Source organism: Euprymna scolopes, chromosome 13 (genome assembly GCF_053919585.1).
Source record: "Euprymna scolopes isolate OS-2025 chromosome 13, ASM5391958v1, whole genome shotgun sequence".
Classification (NCBI taxonomy): Eukaryota; Metazoa; Mollusca; class Cephalopoda; order Sepiida; family Sepiolidae; genus Euprymna; species Euprymna scolopes.
Window position 1 is genome coordinate 24,047,828 of NC_136494.1, and position 25,222 is coordinate 24,073,049.

Sequence of the window (25,222 nt, forward strand, 5' to 3'; positions counted from 1 at the left end):
TTTTTTTTTTCTTTTTCGAATATTTTTCTTTTTAACTACCCCCTCCTCCTCCACCAAAAAAAAAAACTTGTATATCTTTTATTATATGACATTCATAGATTATATCTCCATCTTTATGAAGTAAGGTATTTTTTTGATGTTTATACATTTATATGTAGAGGATTCACTCCTAAACTAATTAAGCGATTATTATGAATTTTGGGACACATCTACAATGAGTAAAGCAGGTAATGTGGTCTATATTTAATTAAATTTAATTTCATGCAAAGGGAAAAGTGAAAGGAGGGGAAGTTCTTCATGAAAATTTTGATACGTTTGATATCTGCGAAATTTTAACAATAGCTTTTTTTTTTTTTTTTTTTACAAAGGCATCACCACATTATCAAGGCCCAGAGGCCACTCAAGGATAAGGGTTAAAGAGTGTACAGTAGAAATTGGTCAATATAGTAATCATTAGTAATGAAAATTTGGTAATTTTAATAACTTATATGGAACGGCTCATCAAGAACTTTAGACTTGAACACAACCATATTGTAGTCAGCCGGAAAGCAGGAAAACGGAAGACAATTCCACAGGCGTGCAGTTCTAAGAAAGAAGCTTTGTTCATGGAATCTACGTTTAGGTTTAGGCACAGATAAAGAGTGGGGGAAATTATTGATAGTGTTTACAGCTGTGAATCATCTATTAATACACCGATAAAAAATGGAGAAGCAAAAAATCAAACATTTTTTAACCAGTCACCAATAACATCCAGTGTGTGTGTGTGTGTGTGTGTGAAACGGCACTAACCCTATTTGGGTTTAACCGGCTTCCTCCGAAGGACGAAGTTCCATAAGAGTATGGAATTCACAAGCGATTCACAGTCGCATGTATATCCCCGTCAGAGGAAGTGACGACGTTAGGTTTTTGCAACTCTTGCAGGGAGGTGTTGATATCCTTCTTCCTATATAGAGTGTCTGGAATTCCCAAGTTGGTCACCCATTTTAGTAATGACCAGGTTCAACGTTGCTTAACGTCGGTGATCTAACGGGAATCAGTGTGCCAACGTGATTATTATGCCATGCATAGTGTGAAGAAAAACAACTAATATGAGATGCATAGTCCAAACAATTCAAATAACACACAAAAATAGTCAATCCTCTTCTCACAAATATAGAAACATATTTTTCTAACGGCTATGTTCGTTGGGAAAGCAAAAAAAAAGAAAAGAAAAGAAAAGGACTTTTTCACCATTCACCGATAACATCCATTATGAATGCATCTGAAGATGAAGATTACATCGGCCAAACTTTGTGAGAAAAACAATAAAAATGAGAAAAGTAGTCCAAATAATCTAAAAGATATGATAAATTAAATAAATGTCAGTTACTTTGGAGATTTTTCAAAATCTAAATATAGGCACTCCACATTACAGTTCCAATTTGTCAGATTTATGTTGAAATTGTGAAATATTTTAAGAATAAGAAGAAATCAAATGTTTAAAGAATAGGAAGAAATTAGAAATGTTTTAAGAATAGGAAGAAATTAGAAATATTTTAAGAATAGGAAGAAATTAGAAATATTTTAAGAATAGGAAGAAATTAGAAATGTTTTAAGAATAGGAAGAAATTAGAAATATTTTAAGAATAGGAAGAAATTAGAAATATTTTAAGAATAGGAAGAAATTAGAAATATTTTAAGAATAAGAAGAAATTAGAAATATTTTAAGAATAGGAAGAAATCAGAAATATTTTAAGAATAGGAAGAAATTAGAAATATTTTAAGGATAGGAAGAAATTAGAAATATTTTAAGAATAAGAAGAAATCAGAAATATTTTAAGAATAAGAAGAAATTAGAAATATTTTAAGAATAGGAAGAAATTAGAAATATTTTAAGAATAAGAAGAAATTAGAAATATTTTAAGAATAAGAAGAAATCAGAAATATTTTAAGAATAAGAAGAAATTAGAAATATTTTAAGAATAAGAAGAAATTAGAAATATTTTAAGAATAAGAAGAAATCAGAAATATTTTAAGAATAGGAAGAAATTAGAAATATTTTAAGAATAGGAAGAAATTAGAAATATTTTAAGAATAGGAAGAAATTAGAAATATTTTAAGAATAAGAAGAAATTAGAAATATTTTAAGAATAGGAAGAAATCAGAAATATTTTAAGAATAGGAAGAAATTAGAAATATTTTAAGGATAGGAAGAAATTAGAAATATTTTAAGAATAGGAAGAAATTAGAAATATTTTAAGAATAAGAAGAAATCAGAAATATTTTAAGAATAGGAAGAAATTAGAAATATTTTAAGAATAGGAAGAAATCAGAAATATTTTAAGAATAAGAAGAAATTAGAAATATTTTAAGAATAGGAAGAAATTAGAAATATTTTAAGAATAGGAAGAAATTAGAAATATTTTAAGAATAGGAAGAAATTAGAAATATTTTAAGAATAAGAAGAAATCAGAAATATTTTAAGAATAGGAAGAAATTAGAAATATTTTAAGAATAAGAAGAAATCAGAAATATTTTAAGAATAAGAAGAAATCAGAAATATTTTAAGAATAAGAAGAAATCAGAAATATTTTAAGAATAAGAAGAAATTAGAAATGTTTTAAGAATAAGAAGAAATCAGAAATATTTTAAGAATAGGAAGAAATTAGAAATATTTTAAGAATAAGAAGAAATCAGAAATATTTTAAGAATAAGAAGAAATCAGAAATATTTTAAGAATAAGAAGAAATTAGAAATATTTTAAGAATAAGAAGAAATTAGAAATATTTTAAGAATAAGAAGAAATCAGAAATATTTTAAGAATAAGAAGAAATTAGAAATATTTTAAGAATAAGAAGAAATCAGAAATATTTTAAGAATAGGAAGAAATTAGAAATATTTTAAGAATAAGAAGAAATCAGAAATATTTTAAGAATAAGAAGAAATCAGAAATATTTTAAGAATAAGAAGAAATTAGAAATGTTTTAAGAATAAGAAGAAATCAGAAATATTTTAAGAATAGGAAGAAATTAGAAATATTTTAAGAATAAGAAGAAATCAGAAATATTTTAAGAATAAGAAGAAATCAGAAATATTTTAAGAATAAGAAGAAATTAGAAATATTTTAAGAATAAGAAGAAATCAGAAATATTTTAAGAATAGGAAGAAATTAGAAATATTTTAAGAATAAGAAGAAATCAGAAATATTTTAAGAATAAGAAGAAATTAGAAATATTTTAAGAATAAGAAGAAATTAGAAATATTTTAAGAATAAGAAGAAATCAGAAATATTTTAAGAATAGGAAGAAATTAGAAATATTTTAAGAATAGGAAGAAATTAGAAATATTTTAAGAATAAGAAGAAATCAGAAATATTTTAAGAATAAGAAGAAATCAGAAATATTTTAAGAATAAGAAAAAATCAGAAATATTTTAAGAATAGGAAGAAATTAGAAATATTTTAAGAATAAGAAGAAATCAGAAATATTTTAAGAATAAGAAGAAATCAGAAATATTTTAAGAATAGGAAGAAATCAGAAATATTTTAAGAATAGGAAGAAATTAGAAATATTTTAAGAATAGGAAGAAATTAGAAATATTTTAAGAATAAGAAGAAATCAGAAATATTTTAAGAATAGGAAGAAATTAGAAATATTTTAAGAATAAGAAGAAATCAGAAATATTTTAAGAATAAGAAGAAATCAGAAATATTTTAAGAATAGGAAGAAATTAGAAATATTTTAAGAATAAGAAGAAATCAGAAATATTTTAAGAATAAGAAGAAATCAGAAATATTTTAAGAATAAGAAGAAATCAGAAATATTTTAAGAATAGGAAGAAATTAGAAATATTTTAAGAATAGGAAGAAATCAGAAATATTTTAAGAATAAGAAGAAATCAGAAATATTTTAAGAATAAGAAGAAATCAGAAATATTTTAAGAATAAGAAATTAGAAATTTTCTAGAATCCAAATCATATAATTGATTTTGATTAAAATTAGAATAAAGCTGTTATACATAAGAACCAAAAATTTGAATTTTAATATTTGTAAATCAGGTCGAAAAATTTAGTGTCTTAGCGACTTCTTGGCGCTTAATGACTGTAAATCGTTCTTAATAACGTTTATGCCCGTATTTGGCTTGATACATGTTAAATTTAACATAATTCTTGTCACGGTACGATGGTCCTGGTATTGCGTTCCTTGCTAATGGAGTCAGAAATGGCTTTGTGGCTGGGTTTGGATCCCACGACCAGCTGCAATCATGACTACCTGCACTGATCATTCCGAAAGGATGAAATACTAGTGTATGTAGGTATAAAATAATTATCACTTATAATTATATATGAGAGAGATGTGGGAAAATTATATATTTTGTATATGCTTTCTATTTTCTTATATACCAACATTTATAAGGTTAGATGTTTGCTAACATATAACAGGGGAGCATAAACAACATGATACCGCGTTCGAATGACCGTGATTTTTTTTTCACAAAACTTAACAAAACAAAAAAAAAAAAAAAGAAAACGCGTGCTGGACGAAACTATTTAAAATGTTTAGGAGAAGAGAAAACCCCCAAATAACATGTCCGACCACTCTTTTCCTTTTTGCACAGATTTATACGTTTTCTTCATTCAAACTTTACAATTTGAAACGTTTTCTTTCTTTTTTTTTATTAAATTTCACCGACTGAGACGCTATACTCTATAAATAATGGTATAAACACCAGCGGAATATACATTTTTGGTACATTTTTACAATCACACCCATCGTATTTTAATAAAAAAAAATTAAAAATTAAAAAGAGATTCCACTTTTTAGGCAATTACATTTAAACAACGTAAAGATATCCCTGCAAATAAGTAATAGTGGGGTATCACTTTCATATATAAATTTAACTTAAAATTAGCACCCACCTCCGGACCAGTGAGTAGTAAAAACGTAACGCTAATCAATACTTCACAATTTTTTTTCTTTTTTAGGGAAGGCCGATTTTGTGCGAAATGGAAAAGGTGTAGGTTAAGTAAACTTATATTTTTCCTTGGGGAAGGAATACAAGTAATCGCCTAAAAAAAGTAGAATATAATTTCTTTTTTTTTTTTTTTTTGCATAAACATTGTGTGTGTAATAGCAGAAATTTATCTTTTTTGTCACCATTTTCGTATAAAGTTCGTCCTTTCGTTTTGCAATAATTACTTTTTCATTAATGTTTTTTTTTGTTTTTTTGTTTCAGAGAGAAGCAATACTCCTCGCCAACAGTACCTTTTTAGATCGATGCATCTGGCAAGGAAAAGAAAAAGTGGGTATATTTTAAAATTCTATTCTTTGCGATCACTATCAGTTCCCCCAGAAAGAAATTTTAATTATACTAGCAGACCGCCCGGCATTGCCTGGTCGTAATATACGCTTAAATACGATGTTGTCATTTTTGAAGATTGTGTATTTATTATTATAGAGACAATTCTCTATCGATTATTATATTGGACCTAATATATAGTAACGAGAACAAAACTATATATATATATGTGCCTTGGGTTCCATCAGCTGGAATCGAAACCAAAACGGACAACTCTCCACTCCCATTCTTTAGTTTCTGAGTCACGTTATATATATATATATATATATATATATATATATATATATATATATATATATAGAGAGAGAGAGAGAGAGTAAATTTAAACATTATTTTAGCGGGGACATTAGTATATAATGATGTTTTATCTAACCTGTTTATAGTTTTGTGAAAACATGCATAACAATACTATACACAGCTTTTATATAATATCATTATACACTAATGTCCACATTAAATTTATATATACCGTATATTTCGGCGTATAAGACGGTCCTTAAAGTTAAAAAACTCATCTTTAAAAACCAATATTTCATAAGATGCCGGGTGTTGCAATCTCTAGCCTAGGCTAAACAAACATGGTTTCGTGATTTAGCAGTCGTCTTATACAATCGATATATGAAAAATTTATGAAAATTTGTTCCAATTTTGTATCTCGTTTTATCTGAGGGTCGCCTTATACGCCGAAATATACGGTATACACATATAAATAAATTCACCTATTATCCCATTTTTAAAAGATGGAAACTCAGTTCTCATGCAGAGTTTAACCGTATTTAAAAAAAAATTACGGAAAAATGTTTTATATACACCCTCGTCACTGAACGAAAATGTTATATTCCAAAACTCACGTAAATTGATCAAGTATTTTTTATTTAACTAAGAAAATCAAATTTTATGAGTAAGCGAATGGGACTGCTTCATGTCAGCATCTTGAAAATAAAAACAAAACAAAAAAAATAAGGGTAAATATTTCCACAGTAATTCAAACTTGCGAAATCAGCCTTGTGATTCTAACGATTTCACATCAATCACTAAAAATCGTTAAAAAATAGTATTCTTATGACACCAATTGGTGTCATGAATGCATGCAGCGAGGTGCATATTGCAGTGAGGGGGGCGTTTGACCGGACGGGATGGGGTGAAGGAGTGCAGAGAGATGCAAAACCTTAGCTAGGAAAATAGGACCAGCTGCCGATGTGTCATTGTAAGCTTGTTAGACATAAAGCAGATGTTGTGTTGCCTCAAAAAGGGAGACAGATTTGGAATTATCTACGTGACAAAAGAGATGGTCTTGTTTTTCAAATAGAGGAAGAGATGGCAGAAGAGTCGTAGCCAGCAAGCTGAACGGCTGGACTTGTCCAGTGCTCCCGGTTGAGAGCCCTTCAGGGCCTGATGTTATGATGGGAACTAGTCTGTGTTAATGGGAAATCTGTGACTTTACTGGTCTAGTCTTACATCGTTTCACTGCTATAGTCAGTCGCCTCAGATTAGACAGTAGTTGTTATGAAGTAATGAAAACAATAGTTTGTTACTGTTATAAACCGGAGTTCTGTTTGTGGCGAGGACTCTTGATTTTGCAGTAACTCGCAAGGACCAGCGGAGTGATTGATGTACCCGGAGGCTACCTACACATGGAAAGAAAGACGATTCGATCGAAAAGAAAAGCGCCCCTCCATGAAAATACAGTGGGTAAGGACGACCAACTTGTAACAAGACCAGGTACGATCGAAGAACACCTGCCACATCGGGTGGAATCCGACGAGGTTAAGGACGCCCGGTACCCGGTGTGGTTGGGGCGGAATCGGTAACGTTATAAATGGTGCCGGATCGGTGCATCGTTATATTCCTTATAAAAACCACTTTATAAAATAATTAATTTACGTGATTTAAGGAAAATGTATTAAGAATTAGAGGTGAAAATTGGGTAGAAATGGATTAGGTAGGGGGCGGTTTAACAAGAACTTTTTTACATTTGACTTTAAGACGACCGTATTGTGGTCAGTTCGAAAGAATGTCAGCGGAATAGAGTTTCACAGGCGGGCAGTTTATATTGTGTGTGTGTGTGTGTGTGTGTGTGTGTGTGTGTGTGTGTTATTTTTTTATTTTTATTTTTTTGAAATTTTCATTTTGTGACGTGCACGTATATGAACGATTTTTCTGTATATTTTTTCTTTTTTTCTTTCCTGGGTAAGGATCAAAACTTCTAACATGAGATATTCATGTCAATGAATTCGGATACTTCATTACTGAGATTACTTTACATGTTCTTGATGAGAGTTATACGTTCGCCTATTCTATTAGTGACCAGACATGTAATGCATATCGGTTGCTGGCTACAGATTACATTCATACTTATGCCGTAACATGTTATTTCCTTGGCGTCTTATTAAGCTGTACATTTCACAGCGTCTGAATATACATTGTCTATTTCCTACAAAACTTGTTTGCGATATCTCGAATAGTTAGCCCAAATTGTGAAGTTTCTCAACTTTTCTTGTTGCTGCCTTTGCTACGAGATGTTCCAACTGTCAAACGAATGAATCGCTGATCTAGTAGAATTTGTAAAACCACTTAGGATGCAAATGTTTCTCCGATGTGCGTTGCTTGTTTTTTTCTTAACATTCTTATTGGCAAGAAATCGGCATGCCATGAAGTTCTTGTAATTCCGTCTACAAGCTGAATACCAATCTTATTAACCACCTTAGATAATCCATATAAATAAAACAGTAGATGTATATGTGCATGTGTAAATATTTAATCGATATGCATTGTAAAACTACATGCCAATGAAATAAACAGGAAATAGTATTTATGCACCAATGATGGTTTATAACGAGTAAAATCTTTGTTTGGATGAATGAATAACGCGTACAGACATATATCGGCAAGTTGAAATGCAAACTGTTCTTTTCAACTTCCGACATATTTTTACTTCTTTCTGCGCATGCCCAAATTCAATTCATTTCTACAAGTCGTTTGATATTAACTAACTCTTTCTTACTCTCGATAGCTACATCATTAGGAGACGCGGCTTGAGCACTAAATGTTTGGGATTCGATTCTAGCTGATGGTACACAAGTCATTTTTTTTTTTTTTTTTTTACAAAGGCATCACCACATTATCAAGGCCCAGAGGCCACTCAAGGATAAGGGTTAAAGAGTGTACAGTAGAAATTGGTCAATATAGTAATCATATCATTATTTTTAACTTTTGAAATTAGTACTATATATTAGGTACAATATAATGTTCAATAGACAATTGACTCTGTAGTAATAAATATGTAATTTGCATGGATTAAAATATCATATTTAAGCGTATTTTGCGACCCCGGTAAGGCTGTTTCCTTCCACTAACCAATCAAAATGACTGAAAACAAGAGTTTAAAAAAATAAGTTATGCACTGTTGGCCAAGCTACAAACTTTATCTCATCGCCATGTACCTGTTTTACAAGTACCTTAATGGAATATGCTCTGATGAACTCGGAGCATTTGTGCCCCCTCGGTGTACATATGCACATATTCCCGACTTACACGACAAGCAGCAAAACCCTACCCCTTCACCTAGATGCCGGAAAGCCTTTTACTGTACTACTATTTTCCCTCGAGATGCCGGGCTTAAATTCCCTCTCTGTTTCCTGCTTCCCTTACTATAGTAATCTAGTGGAGATTAAATGTCCTCTGTTTGATACGATCTCAAATAAAAGTCAGTTATGTTCCATGTAGCAATATACCTTGTTTGATATGTATCAATCAAATGTATGCACTTGCTGTATACGTAAGAATAGCATTATATATACAGCAGAGGTTATTTTTCAATGTCGTTGGAAAAATTGTGAACATTGGATGCGTTGGATGCAAAAAGTGATGAACGCTATTTACGAAAATACCTCTACAAAAAGTGTTGCATTTCAATATTCTAACACATGCTACAAACCTTTTTTTTTTTTTTTTTTAAATTATTTGAACTTTTCGTTTCGGCCAAGTATTCCTCTGGCCTTCGTCAGGTTATAACCGCGACGGGGTAGGAATGCCGAGTCCTCCAACTACAGCAATTGATGCCTTCAATAGTCATCTCATCACGGTTTGGTCAACTAATCCTCTGACCGGCTTTGGGTGGGATCGAAATCGCTACCTCTAGACAATGCTCACCTACAATCGTAGATATTCTGCATCTCTATCCCCTGCACCACGGGTTCCGAAGGGCAATCAAGGTTGGATTTTTTGTTTTATAAATGCAATTGTTTTTTTTTAATTTTATATATATTTTTTTTACATGGGGGATCACCGCTTATCAAGGCACAGGAGCCACTCGGGGATAAGGGTTATTGTGTGTACACTAATCAGTGGGATAGTATCGTAGTAATAGTTAGTATTGGGGATTTGATAAGGTGTCATTACTTAAGGGGGCGGTTCATCAGGAATTTGTTTGTGTTGGACTTGAAGACATTCAAGTTGATTTCGGGGGGGGGGCAGACAAGCGGCAGAGAGTTCCACAGCCGTGTAGTTCTGAGAAAGAAGCTTTGTTCATGGAATCTACGTTTTGATTTAGGCACGGATAAAGAGTGGGGAAAATTATTGACAGTGGTTTCAGCTAGTCGGGTGTTTTTCGGGGCCGGGGGGCCAGATTATTCTTCCAATTGTTGGATCCGTACCAATTGTTATATTATTGAAATAGTTTGGAATTATTTCGGAGATGAGTAAATTGTATATTTTTTTATATTTAATTTTTTTATACTATTATCCTCAATTTCTAGTTGCTACTTTCACGACGCTTCGGCCAATAATTCCTCTGGCCTCTGTCAGGTTAACTGCGACAGGATAGGAATGTCGAACTCCAACTACATCCACAGCAATTGCTGCATTCAATAGCTGTTGTCATCTCACCACGGTTTGGTCAACTAATCCTCTGACCGGCTTTGGGTGGGATCGAAACTGCTACCTCTAGACAATGCTCACCTTTTGCATTTCAATATTCTAATACATGCTACAATTCATGTTTTACGCCAAGTGATTTGAGGAAATTTTCTTTTGCTTTGAGTAAAAAAAGTTTTAAGTACATTATTTTAATGACAATAACATGGTACAACAATAACAAATGAAAATTAGCTAATCAGAATTCAGTTTGATATATGAGCCTAAATGCCATTCAGGACCAAATATTCAAATATATACTTCATCTACATCTGTGTCCTCATCCGTCTCCATTGTCGTACACTTCTTGCACACAAACTGTTTATCATACAAGTTGGATTGCTGCTGGCTTAAGGAACGGGCTGATGCATTGATGTTATTGTTTTTTTTTTTCTCCTTTCCCTTCGTAAAACTCAATCATGTTCTGCAAAGTCAAAAATAAAAAAATTCCATTACAGAACAACTGAACTTGATATTATGAATAAATATTTGAATATATAAAGAACTTGGTACATAAAAACTTTTACCAATGATTATCGTATTCGGTATTAAATAAACCAAAAAGGATTGATATGCCGTAAAATACAACGACCAAACCAAACACCACGAGTAAATATTTGAACATATTAGAACGTTGAACATAAAACCTTTTTACCAAAATTGCTGGATTCGGTATTAAATACACGGAAAAGGATTGATATGCCGTAAGACCAAACCAAACACCACGAACAAATATTTAAAGATAAAAATGAACTTGAAGCATAGACGCTTTTACCAAAATGAGCGAATTTGGCATTAAATAATCCAAAAAGGGTTGATATGCCGTAAAACAAAACAACCACAGAAGTTGGTAAATTTCTGAGTGTATTTCTTAAGCACGCGCTTCGTTTTCTCCCTCTTCCATCCTCATATTATCGGAGTACACATGTCCGATGTATCTACATGAATACTTCTGACCGACTTTTGGTGCTTGATGAGTTTGGAATTGTCTGTCTTTGACTGGCTGAAGTTGTTTTTTTTTTTTTGTTTTGTTTTTTGTGTTTTGTTTTTTGAGGGAGGGGGGGAACGGGTGTACGATTTTTCTTTCCTTACTTCTTTGGTCTTTCTTCCCCTTTCATTATTTTGTTCAGTTGCTGAGCCACTAAATGCAAAAAAAAAAAAAAAAAAAAAAAACTTTTTGATACGCCAATCAGGCAATTAGCAAAGTCAACAATAATTAAACTTGGAACTTTTATTCATTTTTTTAATGTGTTTTTTTTTCTATTTCCTCTTCATATTAACTCTGCCCAAAAATAGAAACGTTCAAAGCATACGGTTAGGTACATCAGTGGATTTTGAACATTTATTTGCTGCTGTCTGGTATATGTACAAGACAAAACCCTTGTTGCCTTCTAGCACTATGGGAACAAGTAGGCCGACTAAAATACTAAGTACTACGTCCCTTACATATTCAATCCGGTATAGACATCTACATACAAAACCAGACTAACTACTGGAAAAAAAATGATTGGTAATAATAATGGTGATCTGACAGAATTTGATTATTTAAGAAGATGGCTCAACAAAATTTTTTTTACATCGGACTTGAAAAACGACCACGTTGTAGTCAGCTGTGATAATTAGTAATAATAATGGTGATTGGGCAGAATTTGATTATTTAAGAGGATGGCTGAACAATATTTTTATGAACACCACTCCAGACGAAGCATGAAGCCATTTGATGTAAAGAGGTGTTGCAATATTTTTTTTATATATAATAAGGGTATGATCACAGAAAGTTGGGCGATCCTAATTATAGACACTGGTGATAGGAACTGACCAATCAAATGGAACCATATTCTGCTAGCAACCAATCAAAAACCAGAATTGATCCATTAAAATGTTGAATCTTGGAGCAATGCAGCACATACTTTTTTTTGTGTCAACACTAGAAGGATCTATCGCTCTTTACCTGTAAAATTATAAAGTCCAGGACCTGTACAGAACAATTACCCACTGAAAATTTTTTAGGCGGTAAAAAGAGAAACTATTACTTCAAGGTCAAAAACCAGTCACTCCAATATTATATTTATTCAAGTATTTACTTCTAACTAGCGTGACAAATTCTACAACAGCTTTCATATGTGATATATTGCTGCTGGGCGTTTTTTGGACGTTCAGCCTGAATTGAGACCCCGTGATATTATTGTAGACCTTCTGTTAAAACTGTAAAAGTATTTATCTAAGTAATCTGGTTAATGCAGTGTCAGAATATATCACGGTTTATCTCCAATGTCCTTATAGGAGTCTGTAACATATTTTCATTGTATGGACGCCCTGAGCGAACTAAAACCCTACGATACCATTATATCTTCTTTAGACAAAACAGATACTACCCTTGGATCCTAGGTAGAAGACCAAGTTTCACGTACGGCCCAAAAGCGACATCATTTTTTTTTCTTTAAAATTATTATTTTTTTTTTTTTGCATTGCGTTTTCGGTGATCGGGATATCTTATTTATTAAAAAGGGGGATAGAAGATAACCTACTACGAATATTAAATTAATGTATCTATATACTAATTTAATGTTCGTAGTATGTTATCACTAGGGCTAGGACAACAGCATATTCTTTTCATTGTTTTGACTCTCGAGTGTGTATCCGTTGATATCTTAAATGCTTTTATATAGAGTGATGTGGTTCTTGGTAGATTAACTGTGTCTGTGTCGGATATATATTTGAGAGTCATGACAATGAAAAGAATATGCTGTTGTCATAACGCTAGTTATCACCTTTTTTTCTCCTTTTTAATAAATAGGATCTCCCGATCAAATAATTTATAATCTGGAAACCGTGAAACACGTATGCATTTATGTTAAAGGCACTACGACTTTAATATATAAATTATTCTCATCCTTTATTTTGCTAGTTTTGTTGACTTTCTTTGTGTGGCTTCCAATCTTGATATTTGACCTGGCCTTGCTGACCTGTAATAATCAAGACAAACACGAAACGTGTCTGAGCAAAAACTATGTTACAGAAGTACACGTCATGATTCGAGGACCATAACGGTCACGAGTTGCTGCCAATATGTTTAGATGTAATCGTATTTATTGTTTCTCGATTAAGTCTATTCATTCCTTAAATAGGCAGATCAGCTTAGTACAAGACAATGTTATATTACAATCTCCAGTTATAGACACAACTGGTCTAATTTGAAATTCCGATAGCTTGAAAGAACAGACATAGGCATAGATTACAGCTAAACACATCGAGACGGCATTTCTCCCTATTAAACCTCCAAATTTTCCAGGTGCATGTTTGCGATTTCAAACGAAACACTTTATTTAATCCGCATGGTATCTAAGCAGAAATTAACACATTTTGAAGATTAGGTAAAGCGCTCTTTAGCTTTATTGGACAATCACTCACAGTTGGTGCCAATCTTCTGTCTTGAAGGACAATAGTGTTCTTCATCTAGTCTGATACACTATAGAATCTGCTGTGGCTATAAAATTTAAGCTGGATTTGCCTCTCCGGATGTAGGCTTGGTCGGGTGATAAGGAGACCAGGGCTTGCCCAGCTACCAGGGTCCCTCTCTCCATGTTGCAGACAAAGTTTGACAGAAAGGTAAACCAAGAAGTTTGGAGCCAGTGCAGCTGCAGGAGTAACCGCGAAAGTGTTGCACTGCTTCGCCATTCTCGTATCGGGCCACTAAATCAGATGTTTACCAAGGTTTACTCCCTTAAACTTTGCCTCTCTCAATAACTGGTGTAAATTTGAAAATATTTCCAATTTTGATGAAAAAAAAACCCAGTGATGTCTCGATAAATTCAAGAAAATATCTGCCTTATAAAATTTTGCCTTAATTTAAAAAATTACTTCCAAAGAAACCTGACTAATGATCAATTAATTATAAGACAATGATTTTCATCATAAACATTGAACAACGTATGTTGCAAGGCAGGTTTGAAAGATTTAATTCATAATTTGCAAATAGAAGATGAAGTCACACATCTTGAAACTCTTCATGTTGTTTAGATTGGGGACCAAGTCATCGGCCCGCCCTATCCAGCCTTGACAAAGTTCAACACCGGCTTTAAAACCCAGTAGCTGATGTCCTTTTATCTTCCCTGAAACCTGTTTCCCACAGAAGAGACATTGCGCGCCTGTCTCTGCTCTATCATTATTTTCATAGCAAGTGCTCGTCTGATCTCCATTCTGTAGTCTCCCCCCTTACCAAACTTTCACAAAAAAACACTCGACTAGCTACAACTACTATATATGATTTCCCCCACTCTCTATCTGCGCATAAACCTAAATGCAAATTCTATAAACAGAGCTTCTTTCCTTTCTCTTTTCTCTTCCACCTTCTTGCCTGTAGAACTGTTCTGCTGGTCTGCTTCTCGGTTGAATATAACATGATAGTCTTTAAATCCAATGTAAACAATTTCTTGTTGGGCCGTCCCCATAAATAATCAAATTCTACCCAATTTACACCATTAACGATTACTACGCAATCATATTACATCCATTAACCCTTATCCTCGAGTAGCGTGCAGGCCTTGATATGTAGTGACTTCCAAGTAAAAAAAGAAATCATTTTTTAATCCCTTTTTCTTTCACGTTAAACAATCTCACCACTTAACTTCCCCCCTCCACAGAGAAAATCCTCTTCATTCTTCATTTCAGTTGGTCAATGGACACATCATCTCAACCAATGAAAATTCGCCCTAGCTGTGACCTCAGCTGTCAGCAGATGATGCTGTATCAAGATTAGACATGACTGTTCCTAATATAATTTTTTTTTCAATTTATTTGCAGATGCCTGATTGTCAGAATCATGTTCGTTTAATAGCCTTCAATGGGAGCAAGCTATTTGTGTGTGGAACAGGAGCCTATAATCCAACAACATATCAACTTGATGTAAGTTTGATATTTACTTTTTTTTAACAGATAAAATGCATTTTGCTGACGTCATTTCTTTTAAAGATTACATAGTTTACACAAAAAAATATAATGGACATATTTTATTGCCTAAGATGAACAAGGAACTGTATTGTAATTTTTGTAGTTCTTTATGTGATCTGATAAGCAGTGGTATGCAGAGACAACGTAGCCGGCTGTTGGAGGGGATGGGGCATTCAAAGATAAAAAGAAATAAGATACTAATTTTAAAATTTCAGTTTTGATAAACTTCTCTTTTCTCTTCCACGTTCTTGCCTGTAGAACTGTTCTGCTGGCCTGCTTCTCGTTCTGGTTCTGCTATGCGTGAGGTTGAATTATGGGAGTCATATTTAGTTTAATTTAGTTTCATGGGTGGAAGCTTTTTATGAAAAGTAAGATACTTCAAAAGTGTGTCAGCAAGTGTGTGTGTATGTATGTGTGTGTGTGTGTGTGAATTTTTATTTAATTGAAGCATGTTTACAATATTTAATACGGACAATTCCTGTCTGCATATTTTAGTCCTATTTTTTTTTTCATAGGTTTTCTTGTTCCTGGTAAAACCGGATTGATATAACTGCTCAAAAACTTAGTCACCTCTATAAATATCCTAAGATTTTTACTGATAACCACACCTGAAGATTGATGTGAACAAATCCAAAAGCATTCAAGTAAAAATGCGATGATGGCAATTACATAAAATTCCTGGAAAAACTAAAAAAGATCAGAACTAAAGTATATAGGAATTACCTATGTTATGTAATGAAATAAATAAATAAATATATATATATATATATATATATATATATATATATATATATATATATATATATATATATATATATATATATATATACTAGCATTTCAGCCTGGCGTTGCCCGGGTGTTTGGAGGTGTATGTTGAGCAAAAAAAAAAAAAATGCGGTCAATTTTTTTAACTTTAACCCCTATTATAATCCCTTAACATCTATTGTTTTGGGCTCAAATCAAGTTATTAAGTTAGATCCATGTCCAAGGGACCTATATCTAAAATTTCAATTGTTTATACCCAAAATTGGCGGAGGAGTTTGATAGAGTTCTCAAAGGTCAAATCGTTGAACTTTGACCCCTTAACAGCCAAATTTCTGGTCAAAAACGTATTACAAAGATTTTCCCAAATCTCAGTATACTGTATATCAAATTTCGAGTCTGTAGACTAAAAATTGACAGAGTTATTGCGTAGGGAAATGTGCAGAGACAAAGACACACACAGACACGTTCACTTTTATAGATATATAGATAAAAAACGAACTCACAGACAAAATGCCTTTTATATATAAGTAGGTCCTTTTTTATGTTTTATATTACTTCAGTCGAAGCTCTCAGAAATCAAGGGACTTCCTCCTGGATCACTATTTGAGATAGACAAATATTCAAATATCTCGCTAAAGTTCTCGGTTAAATCTCGAACACTGAGTAAGTAAAGAAGCAGGAAACATATTTTTCCTCTCGCACAATTAATCATTTACATATGTTATGGTATATTTTTCTTGTGGTCTCTTGGTCTTACTGGATTCCTGGACAAAAGTTCATCTAGTTTGGTGGAGTATTCATCTTTCTGGTATTACTTCTTTTTTTTTTTTTTTTTTACATGGGGTTCACCACTTATCAAGGCTCAATAGCCACTCGGGGATAAGGGTTATTGTGTGTACAGTAATCAAAGGGATAGTGTAGCAATGGTATTGGAGAATTGGTAAGGTGTCATTACTTAGGGGGGCGGTTCATCAGGAATTTGTTTGTGTTGGACTTGAAAAAATCCAGGTTGAAGTCAGGAGGGAAACAGGCAAGCGGAACAGTTTTCCACAGGCGCGCAGTTCTAAGAAATAATAATAATAAGAGATAATATCACTTGGAGACGGTGCATCATTTCTCGTCAAAAGCCCGTGTTTGTTAGACACATCAAGATCTTTTTTAGGCTGCAAATACTATTGGATTAAGAATATTTAGTCAGAATTTAGTAAGGTAAAGTTATTCTCATGCCAGCTTGTCCTAACAAACCCTTGTACACAGAGCCTTTAGACTCAAGAACAATGTCTAGTAGTATTTATCATTTTATTTATTTATTTTTAATTCTTTGAAATTGCACTTAATAATTTTGGCCCATGGCACAGTGGCTAGAGGCATTGAGTCTCTATGGTTCCAGGTGAGACTTGTCTTAAGATAGCGGTTTCAATCCTACCCAAAAGCAGACCAGAGGATTAGTTGGCCAAAAACGTGGTGAGACAACAACAATTTTGGAAGATAGAAATTACTGGGGATACGTTACAAGACTCGGCATTTTTATCCCTCGAGGTTAACCACCTCAAGAAGGCCAGAGGATGAGTTGGCCGAAATGAAATTAAAAAAAAAAACTATCGAGGCGGGGATAAGTCTGCAAAAAATGAATACAGTGTCTAGTAGGCATTCAAGTTCTCTCAAGATGTATGTATAACAACGTCGCAGCCCACAAGAGCCACGACAGCCAACAAACCGGAAGTTCCAGGCTTGGGTTTCAAATCCGGGGTTCAGATATGTCTAACTGATGAGCCCAAATGAGGGCGAAACTAGAGATATATACTTACTTAATGCCCGAGTATAAAATAAAATTTAGACGTGCTCAGTGGACTTTCAAAACTTAGTACTCCTTTTCGTTTGTGCATACTCACGATTACCCAATAATCATAGACTCCTAAAATTGTGTAAGAATTGCAGATTTTGCTTGATGAACTTTTAGAAACCAATATTATACTCATCCATATTTCTCTTAGGTGACAATTTCGATAGCATTACAGCTATACAAATTACTATCAGTAAATAAAGCATTATACTTACTTACTGCTAGTAATTTCTATTAAAAAGCTGAAAGTCCAAGAAATATAGGCAGAGAGGGAACTAGACATTACTTTTAAATATTAAAAATGAAAACATTGTCACCCACTAGATTTCGAATTCAATGTTCATTACGGTACCCATTTATTTATTTATTTATTTATTTTATTTTTTTTTTTTTTGCTATTTTAGATATCCCGATGTTCACTAATTATTTGGGGGGCGGAAAAATAACTCCACCCTTTTTTGAGGAATGGTCTACTTCAAAGAAGGAAAAATATTAACAGGACAAAAAGGTTCAGTGTACGCAAAGAAGCGGGAAAAGCATAAATGAAGAATTTATCTACTTTCGAAATATTTATCCAAAGAGATGTTCTTAATTATGTATCACATCAGCGAGTGCAAAGTTTTGATGTCTCACTTAATTGAAGACCAACATATTTTTCTGCTTCATAAATAACCTCTATTCCATAGAAAGAAATGGATGTAAAAAAAAAATATATATAACAAAAAGAATTCTATCGAAAGCATTGCTAAGTCTTGGAAAATTGAAAGAATCAGAAACAGATTCCTGAAAATGAAGCCTCAGCTTTTTTATAGGCAACGCAAAATATTACGAGGAAGAGAAGGAACTAGACTTGCAGTTCTTCGTAAAAGATGTAATCCTTCCCCCTTTAGACGCGTCCTACAAAAATTTCAACAAACCAGAAATGTAAGCGACTCAAATTCAACAGCAAACGGTGTTTTTCAGATGCAGTTCCTGATATGAAACTTTATCTGTAATATAACTCTGCACAAGAGTTTCCGTTTCTCAAATTTATTAAATTGTTAGGAGAAAGTTCAGAATAGTTAACAACTCATCTCTCCCCGATATTAAAATAACTTTCTAATTACTTACTTTTTTCTAAAAGAAACTAAAGTAAACAAAGATATTTTATTATATTTTCCTTTTTTTATTTAGAAAGATATCCATAGCACGTGGAAGGCAAGGCTCTAACTATTCTGTACATTTGCCAAAACGAAACTTCTACTAGCAGAGTTTTTTTTTTTTTTCTGGAGCTCCTCATCTGTGGGAAAAAAAACACCACGGAGTTGCTTCCCGGCTAACTATGATATTGTCGTTATTAAATCTAACGAGAACAGGTTCTTGAAGAGCAATCCTCTGAATTAAATTATCGAGTTTCTAACCCTTATCCTTGAGTGGCCTCCGGGCCTCGATGAGTGGCAACTACATGAATTAAAAATAAATAAATACCTTAATAAATAAACATTATAAAATCTGGCAAAAAAAAGAGATAGATGTAAAAATTAAAACAAAATTAAAATAAAAATTCGATGTTAGCCATTGTTGAATCTTCGATAGTTGCAATTATTGTTTCTAAGTATCGCCAGTGCTAGGGATTGAACTCCCAACTTCTAGAACAGTATAGTACTTTTCTTAGTACTTTATCTGTTGCGCTAGGCGATACTAAGAATACAATTGCGAATCACTCAAGAACTCTACCCGGTTATGGCTGACAGAACAAGAGCATGCTACCCCCGTGGATTAAATAAAGGGTTCCATTTGAAATTCTATGCAGACTCCTAAGTTCAACAAAACGATTTTCGAGTTCTATGAGATACACCTGAAGAAGGTTGAAGGTTACCTCAACCGAAACGTTTAGAGAATGACAATGGAGATGAGAACAGTAGTCCAACTAATACAAATTACTAATCCTCATCTCAAAAATTCCGAAACAAGATATAAGGATATTTGATTTACTATAAATATCGGTTCTGTTTGGTTAGATAAGCAGACATTCTCATCCACTAGATTTCGAAGTCAATTTTATACTCTGTCAAGGCTGAAAAGAGGGGCACTACCCTAAATATGGCATTTTTTTTGGTATTATTATACAAACACCGTGACAGCGTTAGGGTTAGGGTTAGGGTTTAGGGGTTAGGGTTAGGGTTTAGGGTTAGGGTTAATTCGCTGTCACGGTGTTTGTATAAATTTACCTTTTTTTTTTCAGTAGAAAAAAAATGAACGGTTAAATTTAATGGGGGGGAAAGCTTTTTATGAAAAGTCAAGTACCTCTGAAGAGTGTGTGTGTGTGTGTGTGTGTGTGTAAGAATCATTATTTACTTTAAACATGTTTACAATATTTAATACAGAAAATCTTTGTCTCCATACTTTAGTTCTATTTTTTTTTTTCATACGTTTTCGTGTTCCTGGTTGGAAAGAGGAGCACTACCCTAAATATGACATTTTTTTTTTTCAATAGAAAAACGGTTAAATTTCATTGTTTTCTAATTATGTCTGGAATGAGAAAAATATTCCACGAGATCACTAGAGCTAGGACAACAGCATATTCTTTACACTGTTTTGACTCTCGAATGTGTATCCGTTGATATCTTGTATGCTTTTATATAGAGTGATGTGTCGAATACATACTCGAGAGTCAAAATGATGAAAAGAATATTCTGTTGTCATAACCCTAATGATAAAACAGCGTCTTAAACGATGACCGCTTTTGCCTAAGGGAAAACATGCTTTGTAGCGACAAAGAAGATTACTGTTTTCATCTTGGATGTTATTCTTATAACGTTTTCAGCTTATTCGGGCGCATCTTGTTGAACTCGGGATTCCACACGGAACCCTTTGTTCAATCCACGGGAATAGCTTGTTCTTACTCCGTCAGCAATTGTAACAGGGCGCGATGTGCATATGGCAGCAGCAGCAACTGCCAACATTTGCAAATAGACGAGCCTTGTGCAAGGTGATGTCACAGCAAGGAAGAAGGAAAAAATCATAAAACAAGAAAGATAGCTGAAAAGATGAGAAATAGGCGTGTTACATGTAAAAAGACCGGAACAAGTTTATTATAACTAGGGCTAGGACAACAGGATACTCTTTTCATTTTCTTGACTCTCGAGTGTGTATCCGTTGATATATTATATGCTTTTATAGAGACTGATGTGGTTCTTGGTTGATTAACTGTGTCGGGTATATACTTGAGAGTCAAAATAGTGAAAAGAATATTCTGTTGTTATAGCCCTACTGATCACTATGAATAGACTAGTCCAAGATATGCAAAATATAAAGATAGAACCAAAGAGTTCCCCCAAAAGATGTTTCCAATTATTTGTTTATCTAAGACAATCTTAAGAGCATTTATCATATGAACGAGTGCAAGATTTTAATACTTCAGTTAATTAGAGAGCAACGTATTTTCTGCTTCGTAAATTCCCTACTTACATGAAGAGAAGTAACTGCCTAAAAAAAATAAATAAATAAAAAAGACAAACAAAAAAAGGAATTGCTATGTCAGCTATTACTAAGTCTTGTATAATTGCAGAAATCAGAAACAGATTCATCAAATTAAGCCCTCATATTTTTATAGAAAACACACTTAACATATTAGAGCTGTGATGAATGGTGGGGGGGGGGGATTAGAGTTCAAGCTCTGTGTAGGTGATCCCTACTTATCTAAATAAATACTTAGACATCGTGATTTAAGTCTTTGCCTTCAGAATCTTTGAAAAATCATTTCTTTTTAATCTAGTAAAGTAGTTACCTTAAATTATACCGTTCCAGACTATTGTAATCTAGTTTTAAATCTTAGATGTATTTTCTTAATGAAAAACGCTCCAGACAAGACATGAAACCACTTAATGTAAGAAGCTACAAGAAAGAAAGATGATTTTTCAAAAGGCAGACGACGCCAATTCTTAATCTTGCAAATACTAAGGTAATAAGCAGGAGGAAAACAATCAGTAGGAAAGGAATTCCACATGCTTGCGGTTTACCAAAAAAAAGCTATTATATATAATATAAATCTCACCTGTCTGTTTAAATGTATGTATGTATGTATGTATGTATGTATGCCTAAAACTTTCGACAGACAACGAATTTTCACGAGATCGGTACCATTTTGGAAGCTCGACCCTTTAGACGACAAATATCGAAAAATTGGCCAAAAACATTAATTCCTTCACCCTCAACTGGGCACTTTTCTACAGGGAGGGGTCTCTTTTTTCGCCGATATTTTCAAAAGTTATCCCCTCTTTTCAATTGTCTAGCCTTAATTTAAACATACGTCACTTCCGGTTTGGAGATGGGCGCAATAGCAGAGACGTCACACCATTCTTTTCCTCCTTCGCAGTACGGGTTCATGCCTGCCCGCTTATACCATTTTTTTTTGTTCAACATACATTTCCAAACACCTGGGTAACGCTGGGAACCTAGGCTAGTGTTAATATAAGGACTAATAACATTGGGGCCAAGGTATGAACATCTTGTTTCCTGCAACTATGTGTAAATTATGTTTAATTAGAAATACACATAAAAAAATTGAAATTGTGAAAATACCACAATAATAGCATAAAAAAGAAAGAAAGAAAGAAAAAGAAAGAAAGAGGTTAATCTAAGAAAGGATTTAAAATCTGACTAAAAATAAGAAAAGACTATTTTTGAGCAACTCCTGCTTGGATAGTCTTCCTTCTTTATGACATATATACATTTTGTCATAATTTGTACACTGCCTTTGCAGTAAAAATATTATATCTTTGTTAAAACACGAGATTAAGAAATGAAATTTGCCACACCCCTATATCTACTATTATATAAAAAGAACTTTGTGTGGGAGTTCGTTCCTTGTGAACTCTGAAACGGCTGGGCCGATTTTATGAAATTTCACACAAATGCACTTTATGTATCTGGTAGTGTTCTTAGATTTTGTATCGCAATGTTTTGATAAACATCGATAATCAAGTTGGGTCAAGAATAGATCTCTGAGATACCTCAGCATTTATAATGTGATCTTCAGAGCTTCGGATTTCTGCCCATCAACGAATGCATGGTATGTTTAAGGTATTTATTTATATCCATTTGCTGTAGATTACTCGGGAACTATTGATTTCTGAAGATTATCAATGACATGTATTGATTCTTTGCACATATGCACTTCCAGCAGGGACACTCAACGTTGCCCAGGATTAAATTAGGATCAACAAATGTTTCACATTTTCCGTACTTTGTCATCAAAATCAATGCAATTGTCCATCGATTGATTGCTTGCTCTAGCAAAGTAACTATCACAATGCACCAGAAGGAAGCTTTGGATGCCTCTCCAGTGACTTAGTCCACAATACATTGTAGTCTATATTGCACTGTAGAGAACCTATTGTTGATTTTACAAAATTATTTTGATATAACGGCTTCAATTAAAGTTTAAAATGTCAAAGTCAAGTGCCATGGTTCAACTGTGCTCTAAACAGAAACATTCATTTTGACCACACCTCTGGTATATCAAAGAACGTACTGTTAATTTTATATGCCACGCTCATCTGCTTGTGTGCTGGTTAAGTTTTTCAAAAGCATTTTTGTTAGCATTGGTTTCTCTGACATTTTTTAGTCAAAATTTGTTCTAGAAAGACGTTGGGTACTTACAGGAGGGACCACGGAAAGGTAGCCAACATCCTAAGTGAAAATGATTTTTGTGGAATGAACTGGATTCGAACTTGGAACACCTGGGTCGTTAGTTCGTGCCGTTAACCACTTGACAATAGTCACCTACTAGAAAAATAATAATGGAGCAAATTAATTTTAATAATTTCACCGATATTTTTGCTGGTTCTTTTTTTTTCTCTCTCTCTTTTTGTCCCAAGTTCGAATCCAGTTCGAACTAGAATAAGCAAGACTGGAGAAATATCTTAAAAAAAAAAAAAAAAAAAAAAAAAAAAAAAAACTCCCCGAACTCTCTAAGGTTAGAAAGTGGGGCAATGTAATTTTTTTTAAATTTATCTATTAGTTTCATGAAAGCACAGAATAGTTAATAAAGACCCGCATCCCTCATTAAAAACGGCTTTCTAAATGATAAAAGAAGAATATAATAAAATAGTTTTGCTTTTTATTTTAATTAATTTCTTTTACAAAAATAACTAATTAGAAAGACAGAAGATATGGCTTTGTTAACTATTCTGTACTTTGACCTAACAATCTATATATCTATAAAAATTAGAATGTGTGCGTGTGAGGACAATTTTCAACCTATATACTCAATGAATATTTGATCTCCAGACTTGAAATTTGGTATATAGGGTGTTCAGACATGTGGAGAACTTTAGTTTATTTTCACCCGAAAGAGGTCAAAATTGAAATATTGGTACGTGGGGAAGGTCATCAGATTTTTATCTCTTTGTCAACTGATTCATGAATGCATATGCGTGAATCGTTCATATGACAGATTCCTTATGCTCAGAATAAGTAGGTATGAACACATTTTTAAAATACGTGGCAAGCTGGCCTAATGGGTATTGTACTTGATTCACTGTCTTTAGGTTTTAGTTTCGATCTCAGTTCGAGTATTTTTCTTTTACTTACAAAAAGTGAACTGTTTACGAGAACATAATACTCGCATGCACATGTCTCAGTTTCTTTCCATTTTTTTAAAAACTTCATGTTGTGGAGACGCCCACTAATTAACATAGGCGGGTGAGTGAGATATATAAAGGTATCAATCACCAATACCGGGAGAGTCCGGCAACGACCACCAAACAGGCAAGACGCCTATGCTGCCTCCAGTAAGACCTGCAACATGCCACCTGCCGGAATATCTCCAACTGAAGTATATCTGAAGACATGTAAATATGTATATAAGTTTTCTGCCTAATATATTATTGTATACCTTTACTTTCGTGTTCTTGTTAATTATTTGTGCAGACACAACACTTCATTTACCAAAAGGAACTTAACTTTACATTTAAATACCTACAGTATCTCTGTTTATTTTTATAAACAATAAAAGAAATCTGCATTAACTAAAATATTAAAATATAATATTAATGCGTATTTTACGACCGGGCAACGGTAAGTAAATTAATAAATTTGGAAAACTGAAACTCTTGTCAGAAGTTGCAATACAGACTAAGTTTGATATCAAGAACTGGATCTGACAAAACACCGATTGCTGTTGACCGAGTCACTTACTCTTCTGGTTTGTTGAGATTTTTAGCAGGGCGCGTTTGAGAAGGCGGGGTTGGGTGGGTGTCAATTTTTTACCAAGAGCTGCAAGTCTAGTTTCTTCTTCACCTCGTAATATTTTGTGTTGCCTATAAAAAGCTGAGGCTTCATTTTCAGGAATCTGTTTCTGATTCCTGCAATTATGCAAGACTTAAAAATGGCTGACATAGAATTTTTTTTTTTTGTACATTCATATCT

The 25,222-nt window shown here is 33.1% G+C and overlaps 1 protein-coding gene across 1 annotated transcript in view; it reads left to right on the forward strand.

Moving 5' to 3' along the window:
* The window catches only part of LOC145291948 (semaphorin-2A-like), a 1,232,857-nt gene that overhangs the window by 1,135,485 nt on the left and 72,150 nt on the right, over positions 1–25,222 (forward strand). Inside the window, exons 5-6 of the mRNA XM_080137876.1 lie at positions 5,215–5,280; positions 15,055–15,156. Of these exons, the coding sequence (XP_079994002.1) occupies positions 5,215–5,280; positions 15,055–15,156 (168 nt within the window). The remainder of the gene's footprint in view (positions 1–5,214; positions 5,281–15,054; positions 15,157–25,222) is intronic.